The following is a 16,673-nucleotide window of genomic DNA, read 5'->3' on the forward strand; positions in this document are numbered from 1 at the left end:
TCTATCCGACTGTCCGAAATAGAATAGACAGCCAAAAATAAAGAGAGACTCCATTAAGCTGCAGAACGGCACGAGAAGGGAGCAGCTCACCGTGGAAGTCTCGGACTATGATCAGGGATGCGCACCAGACTAATAACCAGATGTAGCTGCCTCAAATCTTGTACAATTAAGTACAGAAGTGTAGTATGAGTACATAAATAATATGTACCCAGTAAGTATCCTGTCTAATCTCGAAGAAGTAGAGACGAGAGGTCGACGTGACACTTACTAGGGTCAAATAATATGAGAAAAGAATTATACTTAGCATGGATAGTACAAATAATTAGCAGTTTATAGCAAGAGATAACAGGTCCTTTCCTAGATAATATCACAGTTGGCCATTTACATTTCAGGGCATATAACAAAGCTCAATCCACCGAAAAAAAACTGAATAAAAGCATGTGCAAGTAGTGCCGAGGTCGTACGACCCAATCCAACATAAAAGTAAATTGTGCACTGCTGAGGGTCGAACGACGTAAACCATAAATGCATGTATTACCCCGCTCGCGAATCATACAAGCGACGCAGTCAAATGTAATTAAACACAACAATAGGCAGGCAAGAATGTATATCAGGAAAGCAATTACTCACAGAAATGTCAACTTCTCTTTAAAAGGGCCAAGAAAGATAATGTTCCTCTTATTAGTCTCATTTACCATAATCATCATGTTTTAAACAATCCAAATTAAACATAAAATTTACAAGAATATCACATAAAGCATGCTTTTGCGTCCTAGACTACCCGAACCTAGCATAATAGTAGCTACGCACGGACTCTCGTCACCTAATGCGTACGTAGCCCCCACATTCAATGGCAAATTATTTGATTATATCATCTATGGGGACAATTCCGTCTTACATGGTTAGATAGGAGACTCATGTCACTCCAATATGTACTTCCAATACCAAGAACGTACCTAAAACCCTCAATTTGGAGCTGAACGATCCGAAACTAATTAAACGAGGTAGGAACTAGTCAATAAAAGCTCAAGAGTTCGCATTTAATTACTTAAATAATTTCCCAACCTTAAACACAAGTTTCCAAAAATCTGACCCCGGGCCCACGTACACGAATTCCGAAATTTTTCGAAGAAAGTTATTCTTTATAACCTAAGGATCAATAATATATATTTTTTAATGCATTTCATAACAAATTTCATGGTTAAATATAACTTTTATCGAAACCCTAGGTTTTGCTCTAACCCAATGATTTTATCTTAATCTTTGTGTGTTAATCTACCTAAGGCTCAAGTATTAAACTAGAATTAGGTAGAATAAACTTACCTCAAGATGCTAGGTGGAAGTCCTCTCTCAAGAGCTCCAAAATCACCCAAAGGGTGAGTGAAAAATGGCCAAAATGACTTAGAGCCCGTATTAAATGAAGCTCACTGCTTCAGTGATTTCTGCATCTACGGTCCCGCTCCTGCGAGAGGAAAGCCTCATCTGCGGAATTGTCCAAGCAAGCTGGGACCGCTTCTGCGGTATTGAAGCCACTTCTGCGGCTAAGGAGTCGCTTCTGCGGCTTTGGCTTGGCCTCATCTGCGAGAGGATGACCGCTTCTTCGGTCTCGCACCTGCGGCTGACCAACCGCAAGTGCGGTTATGACTACAACCTGAAGCTTCAGCTCTTCCCAAATTTTCCAACTTCACTCGAGCCTCGTCCGATTGACACTCAGGGCTCTCGGGCCCCGCCTGAACATACCGACAAGTTTTAAATCATGAAACAGACTCGCTCGAACCTTCGGAATGCCCAAAACAATGCTAAATCTAATAATCACCCCCTAAAACCAATTAAATCAAACTTATGAACTTCAAGTTCTTTAATTTACTTCTAACGTGACGAAACGTGCTTATACTACTTGTATTGGCACCAAATTTTGCGGGCAAGTCTTAAATTTTATATTGGACCTGTACCGGGCTCCGGAACCAACATACGAGCCCGATACCAACGTGATCAATCATTATTTATTTTCTTTAAATCCTTAGAATTTCAGTTTAACAATTTCTAATAAAAATTTATTATTCGGGCTAGGGGCATCGGAATTTGATTTCGGACATATGCCCAGGTCCTATATTTTCCCACGGACACTACGAGACCGTCAAAATACAAATCCGGTTGCGTATGCTAAAAATGTTGGCCAAAGTCAAACTTAGCCTTTTAAGAAAATCTTAAGGAATCAAATGAGCCTATTTCAACCCAAACTCTTCCAAATCCCGAACCAACCATCTCCGCAGGTCGTAAATTAGTAAAAGCAAGTACGAGAAGTTTTATTTAGGGGGACGAGGTTCTAAAAAGCAAAACAACCGGTCGGGTTATTACACCCGGTGCCTCATCTATCCTTGCATACCTACTTGCGACTCGGGAATTCTCGACATATAATGTCATACATTGGTGGATAGGGGCCACATTGCAAGGCAATTTGTGAAGCAACATATAAAACTGAATAGAGACTAACGCTGACTAAATGTCAACATAAAGTTGGGCCAACATGGCTGTCATAAATACTATAACTGACAACCCAACAAAATATACATACAGGGCCTACAAGCCCAACATACTACACTAACTGACAGGATATATGTACAAGCCTCTGCCAATGGATGTACTGTGATCGAAACAGGGCTACGACCTACCCACAACCTATCTACATATATACATAAGATGTATACAAAACTTCTAGATCCGGCAATTCTGAAGGACGGGGAGCTTACCGATAAAGCTGAACTCGGGCAACACCTACTAAGGAGGTCTACCTGTCTATCTGTGTGAATCTACATTCATGAAATGTAGCGCCCCCAAAAAGGGATGTCAGTACAAAATATTGTACCGAGTATGTAAGGCAATATACTAAAAGTTGAAATTGAAATGATAATCTGAACATATGCTTAACTACTGATACTGACTCAACTCTCTCAATATAGTAAGTAAAATAGTTGTCTGGTCCTATAAGGCTCGGTATATATGCATAAATGCTCTGCCATAGTAGGCTCTACCATAAAACCTTGACGGATCGCCAATGCACTTTTGTAACATAAATACGTGAAAAATCGGATGGGCAGACTCCAATTCCGAGGGCAATTCTAACTTAGAAGCTACTTGGTCCACCCTCCGAATGATCCTATATGGCCTAATATACTGTGGGATAAGTTTTCCTTTCTTGCCAAACCTCATCACATCCTTCATATGTGACACCTTTAAGAATACCCAATCATTAACCCCGAACTCTAAATCTCATCGCTGCATGTCAGAATATGACTTTTGACGACTCTGAGCTGTCAACAGTCGCTCCCAGATAAGCTTTACTTTTTCTATGGCTTGCTGAACCAGGTCTGGCCCATATAACCCAGATTCTCCAACATCAAACCACCCTATAGGAGATCCACACTTACGCCTATACAAAGCCTCGTACATAGCCATTTAGATACTGGAGTGGTAACTGTTATTATATGCAAACTCGATAAGAGGTAGATGTTCATCCTAACTTCTTTTAAAATCTAATACATATGTTCGTAACATATCCTCGAGCGTTTGAATTATGCGATTAGCTTGTCCATTAGTCTATGGATGAAAAGCTGTGCTGAGATTCAGCCGAGTCCCTAGACCTTTCTAAAATGACCTCCAAAAATGTGTTGTAAACTGGGCCACATGGTTAAATATAATAGATATTGGTAGTACGTGTAGTTGCACTATCTCTTTAATATAAAACTTTGCATAATCTTCCGCTGTATACGTAGATCTGACCGGTAGGAAATGAGCTGATTTTGTGAGCCTATCGACTATCACACATATGGAATCGATATTACAATGTGAACGAGGTAAACCCGTGATAAAGTCCATGTTTATCACCTCCCATTTCCATGTCGGGATCTCTATAGTCTGCATTATCCCTCCAGACTTTTAGTGCTCTATCTTCACCTGCTGGCAACTAGGACACTAAGCGACAAACTTGGCAGTGTTCTTCTTCATATCGTTCCACCATTACATATCCTTAATGTCATGATACATCTTCATTGATCCAAGGTGAATGGAGTACCACGAATAATGTGCTTCTGACATAATCCTATCTCGTAGCCCTGCTATATATGGAACATACAAACGACCCCTGTATCTGAGATGGTAGGTGCATACATCAACTCGTATGAGATGACAAGGAAATTGAAGTGGCCATATCCGATCCTGAAAGCTGTCTTCGGAATATCTCTCTCCCAAATTCTGACCTAGTGGTACCCCAATCTCAAATCTATCTTCGAAAAGCATCTATCTCCCTACAACTAATCAAACAAGTCGTCTATCCTTGGAAGTGGACACTTATTCTTAATAGTTACCTTGTTCAGTTGCCTATAATCGATACACAAGCAGGCCGTCTTTCTTCCGTAAAAATAGTACCGGCAAGGTGAGGTACTTGGTCTGATCAAACCTTTCTCCAATAAATCTTTTAACTGCTTCTTCAACTCCTTCAATTCAGCAGGTGCCATTCTATATGGAGGGATGGATATTGGTTGAGTTCCTGAATCCAAATCGATGCCAAAAACAATCTCTCGCTCTAGAGGAATACCTGGAAGTTCATCTGGGAATACATCAACATACTCTTTTACTACTGGAATAGGCTGAAGTGTAGGTATCTCAGCATCTACATCTCTAACTCGCACAATATAATAAATTCACCCTTTTGCAATTATTTTCCTCGCCTTCAAATAGGAAATGAACCTACCTCTAGGTGTCGCTGTATTACCTACCCATTCAAGGACTAGCTCACCCCAGAAAATGAAATCTATCTATGCCCATGATAGCATCAAAATCCAGCATTTCTAGCTCAACTAGGTCGACTGAGGTCTGACGACCGCATACTGTTACCATACAACCTCAGTAAACCCGTCTAGAAATAATCGATTCTCCGACTGGTGTAGTTACCGAAAAAGGACCACTTAGTATTTCAGGCACTATACCAAATTTCCCCATGACAAATGGTGTAATACACGATAAAGTAGATCCTGGGTCTATCAAAGCATAATCATCATGAGAGCAAATGGTCAACATAACTATCACAACGTCTGGTGAGGATTCCTGGTCATGCCGACCCGCTAATGCATAGATACGATTCTAGTTATAACCCGAACTGGAACCTATACCTCTGCCTCGACCTCCACCAGCTGAAGAATGAGACTCGCGCTCTGAAGGATGCACGAACATAGATGATCCTGTTGCTGAATTTGCTGGTTGTGCCATACCCCTAGAATCTCTATTTGGGAAATCTCGCATCATATGCCCCGGATGTCCACATGTATAACAAGCATCATAATCGGCTTCGCATTGGCCCAAGTGTCCTCTATCGCAGATGGCATACCGTAGCGAAAATGGCCATGTCTACCCTGAAACTCGCCGTCGCTACAAACCCGATGCCTGGGAGCTCTCACCTAGTCCTAACTGAGTGTAACGGACATACATGTAACCCTGTAACAGAGGTGGCGGAGGCCTAGATGGCTGTTCAAAGTACTAGGGCCTATAACTACCCTAAGACTGCTCCTGAGACCTAGCAAATCTTATCCTTTTAAGCTGCCCTGACTCAGTCCTCTCCGTACCCTGCTGTCGACGCCTACCCCTTTCTATATTCTGGGCAAATGCCTGAATCCGAGAGATGTCCATATTATCCTGAAATGCAGGGGTGGCACATGCCTCGGTCAACTCTAGGGCCAGCCCTGCTATAAACCTGTGGATCTTGTCCCCCATAATAGGAACTATGGATAGTGCATATTTGGCCAATGAGTCAAAACGGAGACTCTACTCTCGAAAACTCATATTGCTCGGCTTGAGGGCTAGAAACTGATCGACTCGAGCCTATCGGATCTCTCGCAAAAAGTACTGGTCAAGGAAGTCATCTAAAAAATTCTCCCAAATAGCTGGAGGTGCATCACGACCCCTAGACCTTTCCCATCCCTCGTACCAAAGGACGACTATATCTCGGAGTCGAAAAGTTTCTAGCTCAACTGCTTCTTTCTCCGTGGCATGCATAACTTGAAAGATCCTGTGAAGCTGATATATGAAATCCTGCGGGTCCTCCATCTAATTTGTCCCCCTGAACTCTGGGGGACTCAAAGTAATAAACTCTCGTACCCTTAAACTCCCAAACCCCTTAGAAGGTCCTGCGCTAGTGGATGTTGATCACATCCAACTCTGCACCACTAATAAGTAGCAAGAGAGGGTCGCAATAGCTTTTACCCAATTTTGGGTCGGGATCGATATCCATAGAGAGCTAGAATTGGAATTGAGTGTCTATTTAGCCTAGGATTGCGTAGCATTCCAAATTGCACTTCTATTCATTTTTGGGTTTTCTTTTATAATTCTACTATTATCAAACTACAAATTATAATTACAACTAGATTAAGATAAGAGTAAAATGCTACAAGTTGTTTAAATATTCTAAAAGGCACTAGGGTAGTGACTTTCACCTAGGTAGCCAATTGACCGGTAATTACGTCTAAGACACGATTGACATGATTGGGGAATATGTTATAACGTTGCTCGATATTACCCACTCTCACACCTCTAGGTAGAAAGAATGATTTTGCCCAATTGACTTTCTCAAGACCAATTGGGTATGCATATTTGCTCAAGCAACTAGGGTTCAAGTCGGGTATTACTCTCTCGAGGTTTAACCCTTTAATTGAGACTATCAATTCTCTTGAGTCCATCCCAATTCCTTGTTGGATCAATTTCGGAGACTTAGGTTCTCTTTCTCAAGAAGAGCCCAAGTCAACTTAGCACAAACTAGTATTTGCAACCACTAATTCAGTAATTAAACCATGAAATTGGCCCAAATAGCAAACACCCATAGTCAATCTAGCCCTAAATTGCAACACCCATCAATTACCTATACTAGGGTTGAGCCACAACCTTAGCTAATGGGTCTAGCTACTCATACTTGAAGAGAAGAACAGAGAAATAGATGAAGATGAACACATATTAATTAATTTCTAAGCTAAATACAAAGATTCAATGATAAAAGTAAGTAAAAATGCCCAAAATGGCTACAAGATACATTCCCACGAGCGCCACAACTATTCTAAAAATGTTTGATGCCCTAAAAATGGAAAAAGGATCTACTTATACTAAGCTAGAAAAACTTGACAAAAATGCCCCTGCGGGGTTAGTGCGGACCGCACAAAATGGTGTGCGGCCGCACTAGGCTCTTGAACTTGAAAACTTGGCTCTTTGAGCTCAGGCTCCGCATACCGCACAGAATGGACTGCGGCCACAGAGGCTTCTAGTGCGGTCCGCACAAACTGGACCGCAGACCGCACAGGCTTGAAAGCTCCAACTTCACCCTCTCTGAATCTTGACTCTGCGGACCGCACAGAATGGTAGTGCGGCTGCATTGCCTTCAGTGTGGACCACATAAAACCTTCTGCGGCCGCATTACCTTAATTCCTGAAGTACCAACTCTCTGAATCTCCCTAGTGCGGACCGCAGAAAGTGTAGTGCGGCCGCACTAGGCTTGTTTTTCCTGAGTTTGTCTTGTCTTTGGTACTTGTGCAAGTTTAACTCCTTTTGAGTTGATATTTGACATCTTGTCACTTTATTGATCAAACATGTAATCAAGCACAACTTATGAGCCTTTTGAGACTATTTTGTATGAATTTATAATCAAAGCATAAGCAAGAAGGAATATAAAATACGTCAAAATCCCTAGTTATCAACTCCCCCAAACTTAAGCTTTTTCTTGTCCACAAGCAAATAAATTAAGACCCGTCACACCTCCTTTTTACTTACACCCCGAGAAGGAGCATAAGGGAGTTTTTTTCAATTTAAAGTGACAATCAAAACAGGATTATTTTCATTAAAAATCAGAGTCGCCACTTGGGATAATTTATGGTGTTCAAGTCACCGGTTTTAAATACCGAATCGAGGAAGGTTGGCTCTATTTATGGTCTGCGAACACATAAATCCAGGTAAGAAATTCCGTTAACCCGGGAGAAGGTGTTAGGCATTCCCGAGTTCCGTGGTTCTAGCACGGTCGCTTTGATCATACTTGGCTTGAACAAATTGTCTAATTACTCATTTTAGAGCCTATGTGCTTTCACCTCTTAACCTCTTTTAAATTAAGAAAATTATCTTGAAAACGGGTCACGCGTACGTGTACCCATTTGCTTGGCGCATAAAAAATTATGTCATGCGAACGTGTCCACAATTAATAATGCTTTATCATTATTAAAAAAAGTTTGGTCGAAGTTGCGCGAACGCATACTCTGATTTTGTTTTTAGGAATCGTAGTCATGTCACGCGAACGTGTCCATAACTGTGATAATAATTTTTCAAAAGCCCCTAAAAGCGTCTCTAAGGTCTATTTCTTCCAGGGCCATGATTTGTGATCCATTGTCTTTCAGAATATCTTCAGGTGCAGTCTTATTTATCCAAAATGTTGCAGTTACTCAGTTCGTTTTAATTACATGATACAATAAAACATAAATTTTTTTTTTGATATAATAATTCGACAAAACAACACACAGTGAAATCTCAAATCCATAGGAGAAACAGAAACAAGGAAATGCAAAAGGAAGTGCATTATGGAGTCAGCTTCACAAGTATGATATTGAAATCATTGGCACTCAATCTATTGATATGGAAATAATCTCATATTATTGTGTTAGATCCATTTCTATAGTAGTTTCCAAAGCCAATGTACAATTCTATACTCTCCTTCGAACTAACAGCACATTTCAATACTCTAAATCACACTCCCAATATCACGATGATTAAAAAGTGTAAGATAGATCACAACACGAATTTGTGCAATGCATCTCGTGCAACAGTTCTTCAGAACTCAAAAGAAACTAGAATTTCAATCAAACACCTTAAACATACCCATTTCAGCTCCCAGTTTCATGACAATTGCTATTCGTATGGGCACAGTTTAATGAAGGCATTTGAATTTCAAACTAGGCACACAGAACATGACTTAGTGCGCGCTTGGTCAAAATGACCCTAACACTTCTAGCAGACTGCTCATTTGAGAACTAAGGGGAATCAGGAAAGACAAAGCATCTAGGCTAAAATTGAGAGGAAATGAATTTAAAGGAGTCCAGATTTCCACCTAGCATATGTGATTTGAACAGAGACCAAATTAACCATTGATTTACTGGAAAGGCACTTCAAAAACCAGAGAACTTCGTGGAAGGAAACTGGTAAACCAAACCAAACACCAAACTAATGCAACCAAATAAATGCATACACGATCATGAACTAGACGATTCACATTTCAACGAAATACATGAACACCATATTTAGAATGGACTAACAAAATTGGTGTCTCAATATTTCAAACTCACATACACAACTTCATGAAGTTATATATATTGATTACAACCAAGCGACAAGTTTCGATTGCAACTCCAGAACTTAAATCACACGAGCTTCACTATCGTTGCAACTTTTTAGAAAAGAAACGAAGACGTTTTCTAGTCTAGATGCCAATAATACACTACTACAAGTAAACTAAAAGAATGCTAAAAAAAGCCAATCAAGCATCAACGTGCATTCTTCCCGACACCTAGATTAAGAAAAGAGAAAGAGACTGAACCTAATTGCGCGAAGCTTTGATTGATTTCAACACCTAGATCATTTTCAACATTCCAATACGTTAAAATGAGAGCAGAACTGCCCCTAATCGATCACAAACATCAGATTCATGGCTAGTGTTTTCACAGTAAACCTTAGCGCAGAACTTTAACCATCAGATTAAGGCCATATACGACTTAAACCAACCATTTAATCCTTTGACCCAGCAAAACAAAAATATAGAACATCATTAAGGCAAAATCAGAATCTATAGTGTTCTTGTTGAACACAAAACTTTGGCCATTCGAGGTTCAAACGTCCATTCATTCAAAATCAGAGATGGCAAGCCAACACAAGAGAAGTTCATTACCCTATAAACGGACTATGGGTACAATTTTCAAAGATATAACATTATTAATACACTCGATACAAAAGATCGGAGTTTCATACCTTGCGAGCAACACAACAAAATGAAAATAAAATGGATCTCTGTGTTCCGGAAATGAAGGCACAACAGAGCTAAGAGAGAACAGCTATAGCTCAATGAACAACAACATATTCACGCCTCTCGACGAATTCCATTGTTCGTCCAAAAAACAGAATCGAAGTGTAAAAGACTCTATTATTTCAAAATGCTAAATGAAGCTGACATCCATTGAAATCATGAAACCTCCATAATATATATATTTTTCTGTTCTCATAGATGAAAAAGAAAAAGAACAATGGAAAAGATGGAGGAAACGTTTAGCACTAATTTTTCCTCACGTTTTCGGAAGAAATTTCTCCAAAATCCTATCTGAAGAAACTTTTTTCCAGTCCCTCTCCAAAAAAAAAAATCTCCTTTCAAAATCGGATCCGATCCCTTATAAAACGAACCCTTGATGAATGTGTGGCACGGATTGAACAAAATCAATCCAATGGCTTACACTCATCCAACGAATCGTCTCTAGGACCTTCCAATCGCGTGCCTTATCTCAAAATCGAGCGAGTGAAAGGAATGAGAATCTTCGGTGTCAGAAACCATTAGAAATGGTGATGAGGAGAGAAGGAGGAACGCGTGGGTTAATGATTTAGGATTCACTCGCCCGAATATGGACTGGATTTGGGGCTTGGTTCGAGTGTCATCTTGGAGAAGAAGAACACTTCGCGCTGATGGGGTGTTAGAGATTAAGGTTCTGGGTCTTTTTTTGTGTTATAATTGGAGTGGGTCGGGTCAGCAGGCGGGTTAGGGGCGTGGGTCTGGGCGTAATTGGGCTGGGGTGAGGGAATTCACATTGGGCTTGGACAAATTAAAACAACACAACCCAACTTTCTAACTTTTCAATTCCCTTTTCTTTTTTTTAAGAATAATTCTTTTTTCTTTCAAAGTTAAATTAAAATTTAAATTAAATCCTAGAACCTAATTAACCTGAAAAACACTAATTAAACACAAATAAAAATTATCACAATTAATTAAAAAATAAATTAAAAGAAGATTAGTCAAAATCAAAGTTAAAATTAAAGAGTGCAAATTAAACTATTTTTGATTTTTCAACTCTTGTAAAATAACTAATTTACTAATTAATTCAAAAATGTAAAGTTAAATCCTAAATGAAAATGCGACATATTTTTGTATTTTTTATTAATTAAATAAAACAAACATGCACAGACAAATGCAAACAATTGACAGAAAATGCCACAAAAATCCACAAAATTGCAAACAATGAAAAAAAAACAAAATTATTTTGTTTTGAATTTTTGGGAGTAATTCATATAGGGCAAAAATCACGTGCTCACAACTGCCCCTCTTTGCCCGGAAACACGAAAAGTTTCGTGCAAAGATAAAGTGAGCGGATACGAGCGATTTTTGCCCGTTTGAATACTCCATGGGAAGCATTTTTGAAATATTTGACCGCACCCTGCTTCCGAGGTTGCCTGCATATCCTTGGCTAAAAAGGAATCAGATCAGTGTAGTTCAGGAATATTTGGTTGCTGGGACTACCATGAAGCTGTGACTTCACTGTTGTTGTTGCTACTGCTACTGCTTACTAAACCCCTTATCACCATGATAAAATAAAAGAAGCTAGACTAAACTACGATCTATGAATTACAAGGAATCATATATATATCCTCAAACTTGATCTTGCAGCTCTTGTTGCCATGTTGACTTGTATTTTCCCAGTGGAATTCCTTTGTTTTCGACTTGAATTGTAATCTGAGATGTTTTTCCTTTCTCCGGGTGAATGCCTGATTGCTGAAACTTGAATGTATTCCCTTATTCTCCAGGTGGGTGCCTGATTGATGAACCTTGAAATGTATTCCCTTGTTTTCCAGGTGGGTGCCTGATTGCTGAACCTAAAATGTATTCCCCTGTTCTCCAGGTGGGAGCCTGATTGTTGAAACTTGAATGTATTCCCTTGTTCTCCAGGTGGGCGCCTGATTGCTGAACTTGAAATGTATTCCCTTGTTCTCCAGGTGGGCGCCTGATTGCTGCACTTGAAATGTATTCCCTTATTCTCCAGGTGGGCGCCTGATTGCTGAACTTAAAATGCATTCCCTTATTCTGCAGGTGGGCGTCTAATTGCTGAACTTGAAATGTATTCCCTTGTTCTCTAGGTGGGCGCCTGATTGCTGAACTTGAAAATGTATTCCCTTGTTCTCCAGGTGGGCGCCTGATTGCTGAACCTTGAAATGTATTCCCTTATTCTCCAGGTGGGCACCTGATTGCTAAACTTAAAATGTATTCCCTTGTTCTCCAGGTGGGCGCCTGATTTCCACAAAATAGACAAAGACAAACAAAGAAAACTTCTGCCCCAGTTTGGTGCTGGGTGCATCTGTGAGTGTTAATTGAATCATGTTACCAAATATCTCTATAAATTTGAAAGCTAAATCCTATTATCCAGGAGGGTCCTGAAAACTCCTAGTTAAATGACGACTTTAAAAATTTAAATCATATCTTCTAAAGGTGTTACTCATGCTACATCTTGTTATCTAAGAAAGTCTTAAACTACATCCGATTATCCAGGACGGTCCTGACAACAAAAAATTAAATTCCATTATACAGGAGGGTCCTGAAAATTTAAAATTAAATCCCATTATCCAGGAGGGTCCTGAAAAATTTCAAATATCAAACCTGTCTGGTGCTTGCCTTTCCCCTGTGGCGGATTTCCCCGGAACAACCGAAATTTCTGCCCCTGTTTCAATCAAAGAAAAATCTTATCATTTTAAAATGTGGTGGTTAGTTGATTGGCTTCCTCTGCACTGGCTAAGAACCGCTTGACTTTCCGACTAACTTTCAAACCCCTATGAATTTCGATGACCTAAGTGTTCTATACCCGAACCATTTTTTCACACCTCTGACCCCTTTAACTGAACCTCTGCATCTCCCATGAAATTACTAAATCATTCTTCCGATAGAACTTTTGCTGGCACTTTATCCCACTTTACCTCATGCCATCTTCGGTATACTCTAGCCGCACTGTGCTTTGCAATTTTTGAAGCTGGTAGTGAGCTTTGAAATTCCTTCTTATTTGCTTAAACAGAACTGACATTGGGAACATATTAGAGAAATAAACCCAAAAGAAATGAAATGCAATGACTTTCAGAGTTAAGGATAAGAAAATCCAAAACTGGAAGACTATCTGAAGAGGAAAAAGAAAAGAGACCTAGATGAGTGGAGAGGCTGGCACCAACGATCATGACATGAATTTCGGATTAATCGGCCCAGTCTATCCAACCGATCAACTTTCAGTTGCCATACTTTGTTGCCCCAGGATTTCCATAACCTGATTTTTTCACCAAAACCTTGATCTAGTTCGGCCTGCGGTGCCTTGAAGGGTTTTCACCAACAAGCTTCTCTCATTTGTCCATCCCTCAACTCACTTTCTTCTTACGGTGCTCGTGGGGGTTTTCACCAATAAGACTCTCTCATTTTTAATTTTTCTCAGCTCTCGTTGCCTTATGGTGCCCGCGAGGGTTTTCACAAATAAGACTCTCTCATTTTCAATATTTTCTGCTTGGACCAGAGTGTTGTCTTTGATATGAATCACCTCCATTTGCTTGACTTGGCATCTCTCAAAGACTGATCGGAAGGTCTTTCTTTGGATCGTAACGTGGGCTTTTGGATAGGGTTAGAAATAAAGGATATCAAAGGCTCAAAACAATTCAAATGAGCTCAAAATTATAACTTTCGGGATCCGATTTCTGACAACAACCACAACTTCTACCCCAGTTTCTTTGCTCGGGGACTTTTGGATTTTATTTTGATGGGACCGAACTATGAGGCTGCCTACGTATCCTTAAAAGGAATCAGGTCGAACATAGTTCATGTCATAGAAATTACTTTGTTATTGTGATTTTCTCTTTTCTCTTTCTTCTCTTTTTTCTCTTTTTTCCTTCTTTTTTTTTGCTTTCTTTTTATCTTTTTGTTGTTTTTCTTCTCTTTTTTTTCTCTTTTCATTCTTTCCTTTCTCTTTTATCTTTTCTCTTTTCGTTGTTTTTTTCTCTTCTTCTTTTACTTATCTTTCACGCCTGTGTTTCTGATATTTGCTACTGATTCCGAAAGAGGGGTATGAAAGAAAATAATTAAGGCTCAAAGGGGGTAACAAAGGATAAAGTGTTTAGATTGCAGAACAAAATGCCTTCGTCATTCCACATCTTCAAATATATGCCAAGTACAAATAAATATAAATTAACCAAAGAAAATCATACATAGTATCTCTTGACCGCATCGGAATTGATGGCCATCTCTACACACTTGCCTTCTATATCCGTTAATACAAAGCGCCATTTGACAACACTCTAGTTACGATGAATGGCCCCTACCAATTTGGGGCGAACTTGCCTTTTGCTTCGGCCTGATGAGGAAGGATACGTTTCAATACTAACTGACCCATTTTAAACTTTCGTAGACGCACCTTCTTGTTGTATGCTCTTGCCATTCTCTGTTGATATAACTGGCCATGACAAACTGCTGCCAATCTTTCCTCGTCGATTAAACTCAATTGTTCCAAACGGGTTTTGAACCATTCATCGTCATCGATTTCCGCCTCCGCGTCAATTCGAAGAGATGTGATTTCCACTTCCGCGGGTATCACTGCTTCGGTGCCATACACCAACAAATAAGGAGTCACCCCTAGTGAAGTACAGACAGTAGTGCGATAACCCAGGAATGCGAAAGGTAATTTCTCATGCCATTGTCTGGAACCTTCCACCATTTTCCAAAGTACCTTCTTTATGTTTTTGTTGGCCGCCTCAACTGTTCCGTTTGTCTTAGGGTGGTACGGGGTAGAATTGCGATGTGTGATCTTGAACTGCTGACATACCTCTTTCATAAGATGACTATTGAGATTAGCCCCATTGTCTGTAATGATCACCTTTGGTATCCCAAACCGGCAAAGGATATTTGAGCGCACAAAATCAACCACCGCCTTCTTGGTTACAGACTTGAATGTTTTAGCCTCTACCCACTTGGTGAAATAGTCTATGGCCACCAGAATAAACCTGAGCCCTATTTGACGTTGTTGGGTCGATTGGTCTAATGACATCCATGCCCCAAGCAACAAAGGGCCATGGTGTAGACATTGTATGTAATTCAGATGGTGGAGATTGAATCAAATCTCCGTGCACCTGGCATTGATGACACTTGCACACAAAACTGATACAATCTCGCTCCATGGTGAGTCAATAATAAGTTGCTCGAAGGATCTTCTTTGCCAGAACATACCCACTCATGTGCGGTCCACAGACTCTAGAATGTACTTCGGTCATAATAGTTGTAGCCTGCCTAGCATCTATGCATCTCAGCAGCCCAAGGTCTGGAGTCCTTTTGTACAAAACCCCTCCACTGAAGAAAAAACCGCTTGCCAACCGCCTGATTGTTCTCTTTTGATCAGATGTGGCTTGTACCGGATACACCCCCATCCTAATGTATTCCTTGATATCGTGAAACCAAGGCACTCCATCGAGCTCTTCTTCTACCATATTACATTAAGCATGCTGATCGTGGACCTGAATCTGCAAAGGATCCATATAAGCCTTATCCGTATGGTGCAACATTGGCACCAGAATGGCCAAAGCATCAGCGACTTCATTGTGAATCCTTGGAATATTCCTGAACTCTATTGATTGGGACCGTTGACAAAGAACCTGCAAGCACTGTCGGTACAGTATGAGTTTTAAATCTCGTGTTTCCCATTCTCCTTGAATTTGGTGCACTAGAAGGTCCGAGTCACCCAAGACCAAGACTTCCTGGACACCCATGTCTACGGCTAACCTCAAACCAAGAATGCACGCCTCATAATCAGCCATGTTGTTAGTACAATAGAAATGAAGCTGAGCCGTAACAGGGTAGTGATGCCCTGTTTCAGAAATAAGTACCACTCCTATCCCAATGCTGTTCATGTTAGCAGCCCCATCAACGAAAAGTTTCCATCCTGGCTTTTCAACCTGTTCCAACTCATCAATGTGCATTACCTCTTCATTAGGGAAATAAGTCTTCAAAGGTTTGTATTCTTCATCCACAAGATTCTCAGCCAAATGGTCAGCCAATGCTTGTGCTTTCATCGTAGTCTGAGTCACGTAGACAATGTCAAATTCTGTGAGCAAAATCTGCCACTTTGCAAGCCTTCCCATGGGCATAGGCTTCTGGAAGATATACTTCAACGGATCCAAGCGAGAGATGAGGTAAGTAGTATAAGATGACAAATAATGTTTCACCTTCTGGGCTACCCAAGTTAGGGCGTAACACGTCCTCTCAAGATGAGTGTACTTAAACTCGTAAGATGTGAACTTTTTGCTGAGATAATATATGGCCTGCTCCTTCCTGCTAGTGATGTCATGCTGACCCAACACACAACCAAATGAATTGTCCAAGACCGTCAAATACAGAATCAAAGGTCTCCCTGGTTCTGGTGGGACCAACACAGGTGGGTTTGACAAGTACCCCTTTATCTTATCAAATGCTTCCTAACATTCATCTGTCCACTTGACCGCAACATCTTTCTTTAACAATTTGAGTATAGGCTCACAAGTTGTCGTAAGCTAAGCGATAAACCTGCTGATGTAATTCAATCTCCCTAATAGACTCATCACCTCAGTCTTGT

The 16,673-nt window shown here is 40.3% G+C and overlaps 2 protein-coding genes across 2 annotated transcripts; both read right to left on the reverse strand.

Moving 5' to 3' along the window:
- Positions 1 to 12,577: 12,577 nt before the first annotated feature.
- On the reverse strand, positions 12,578 to 14,786 carry LOC138874416 (uncharacterized). The gene is made up of 3 exons (XM_070152791.1): positions 14,414 to 14,786; positions 12,704 to 12,764; positions 12,578 to 12,602 (listed from the first exon to the last, which is right to left on the reverse strand). The coding sequence occupies exons 1-3, from the start codon at positions 14,784 to 14,786 to the stop codon at positions 12,578 to 12,580; spliced, it is 459 nt and encodes a 152-aa protein (XP_070008892.1).
- A 772-nt stretch (positions 14,787 to 15,558) lies between these two features.
- On the reverse strand, positions 15,559 to 16,041 carry LOC138874419 (uncharacterized). Its single transcript, XM_070152793.1, has one exon. It carries the CDS (start codon positions 16,039 to 16,041, stop codon positions 15,559 to 15,561), a length of 483 nt encoding a protein of 160 aa, XP_070008894.1.
- Between the last annotated feature and the right edge of the window lie 632 nt (positions 16,042 to 16,673).

Source organism: Nicotiana sylvestris, chromosome 1 (assembly GCF_000393655.2).
Source record: "Nicotiana sylvestris chromosome 1, ASM39365v2, whole genome shotgun sequence".
In the NCBI taxonomy this organism is placed as follows: Eukaryota; Viridiplantae; Streptophyta; class Magnoliopsida; order Solanales; family Solanaceae; genus Nicotiana; species Nicotiana sylvestris.

What these genes read in the sequence shown, in the direction of transcription:
- LOC138874416 (XM_070152791.1), bottom strand. Translation starts at nt 14,786, where the DNA reads ATGGTGGAAGGTTCCAGACAATGGCATGAGAAATTACCTTTCGCATTC. An exon ending in TCATCAGGCCGAAGCAAAAG is followed by an intron (nt 12,765 to 14,413) that starts GCAAGTTCGCCC and finishes TGATTGAAACAG; the next exon opens with GGGCAGAAATTTCGGTTGTT. An exon ending in GAAAGGCAAGCACCAGACAG is followed by an intron (nt 12,603 to 12,703) that starts GTTTGATATTTG and finishes TTTTGTTGTCAG; the next exon opens with GACCGTCCTGGATAATCGGA.
- LOC138874419 (XM_070152793.1), bottom strand. Translation starts at nt 16,041, where the DNA reads ATGCACATTGATGAGTTGGAACAGGTTGAAAAGCCAGGATGGAAACTT.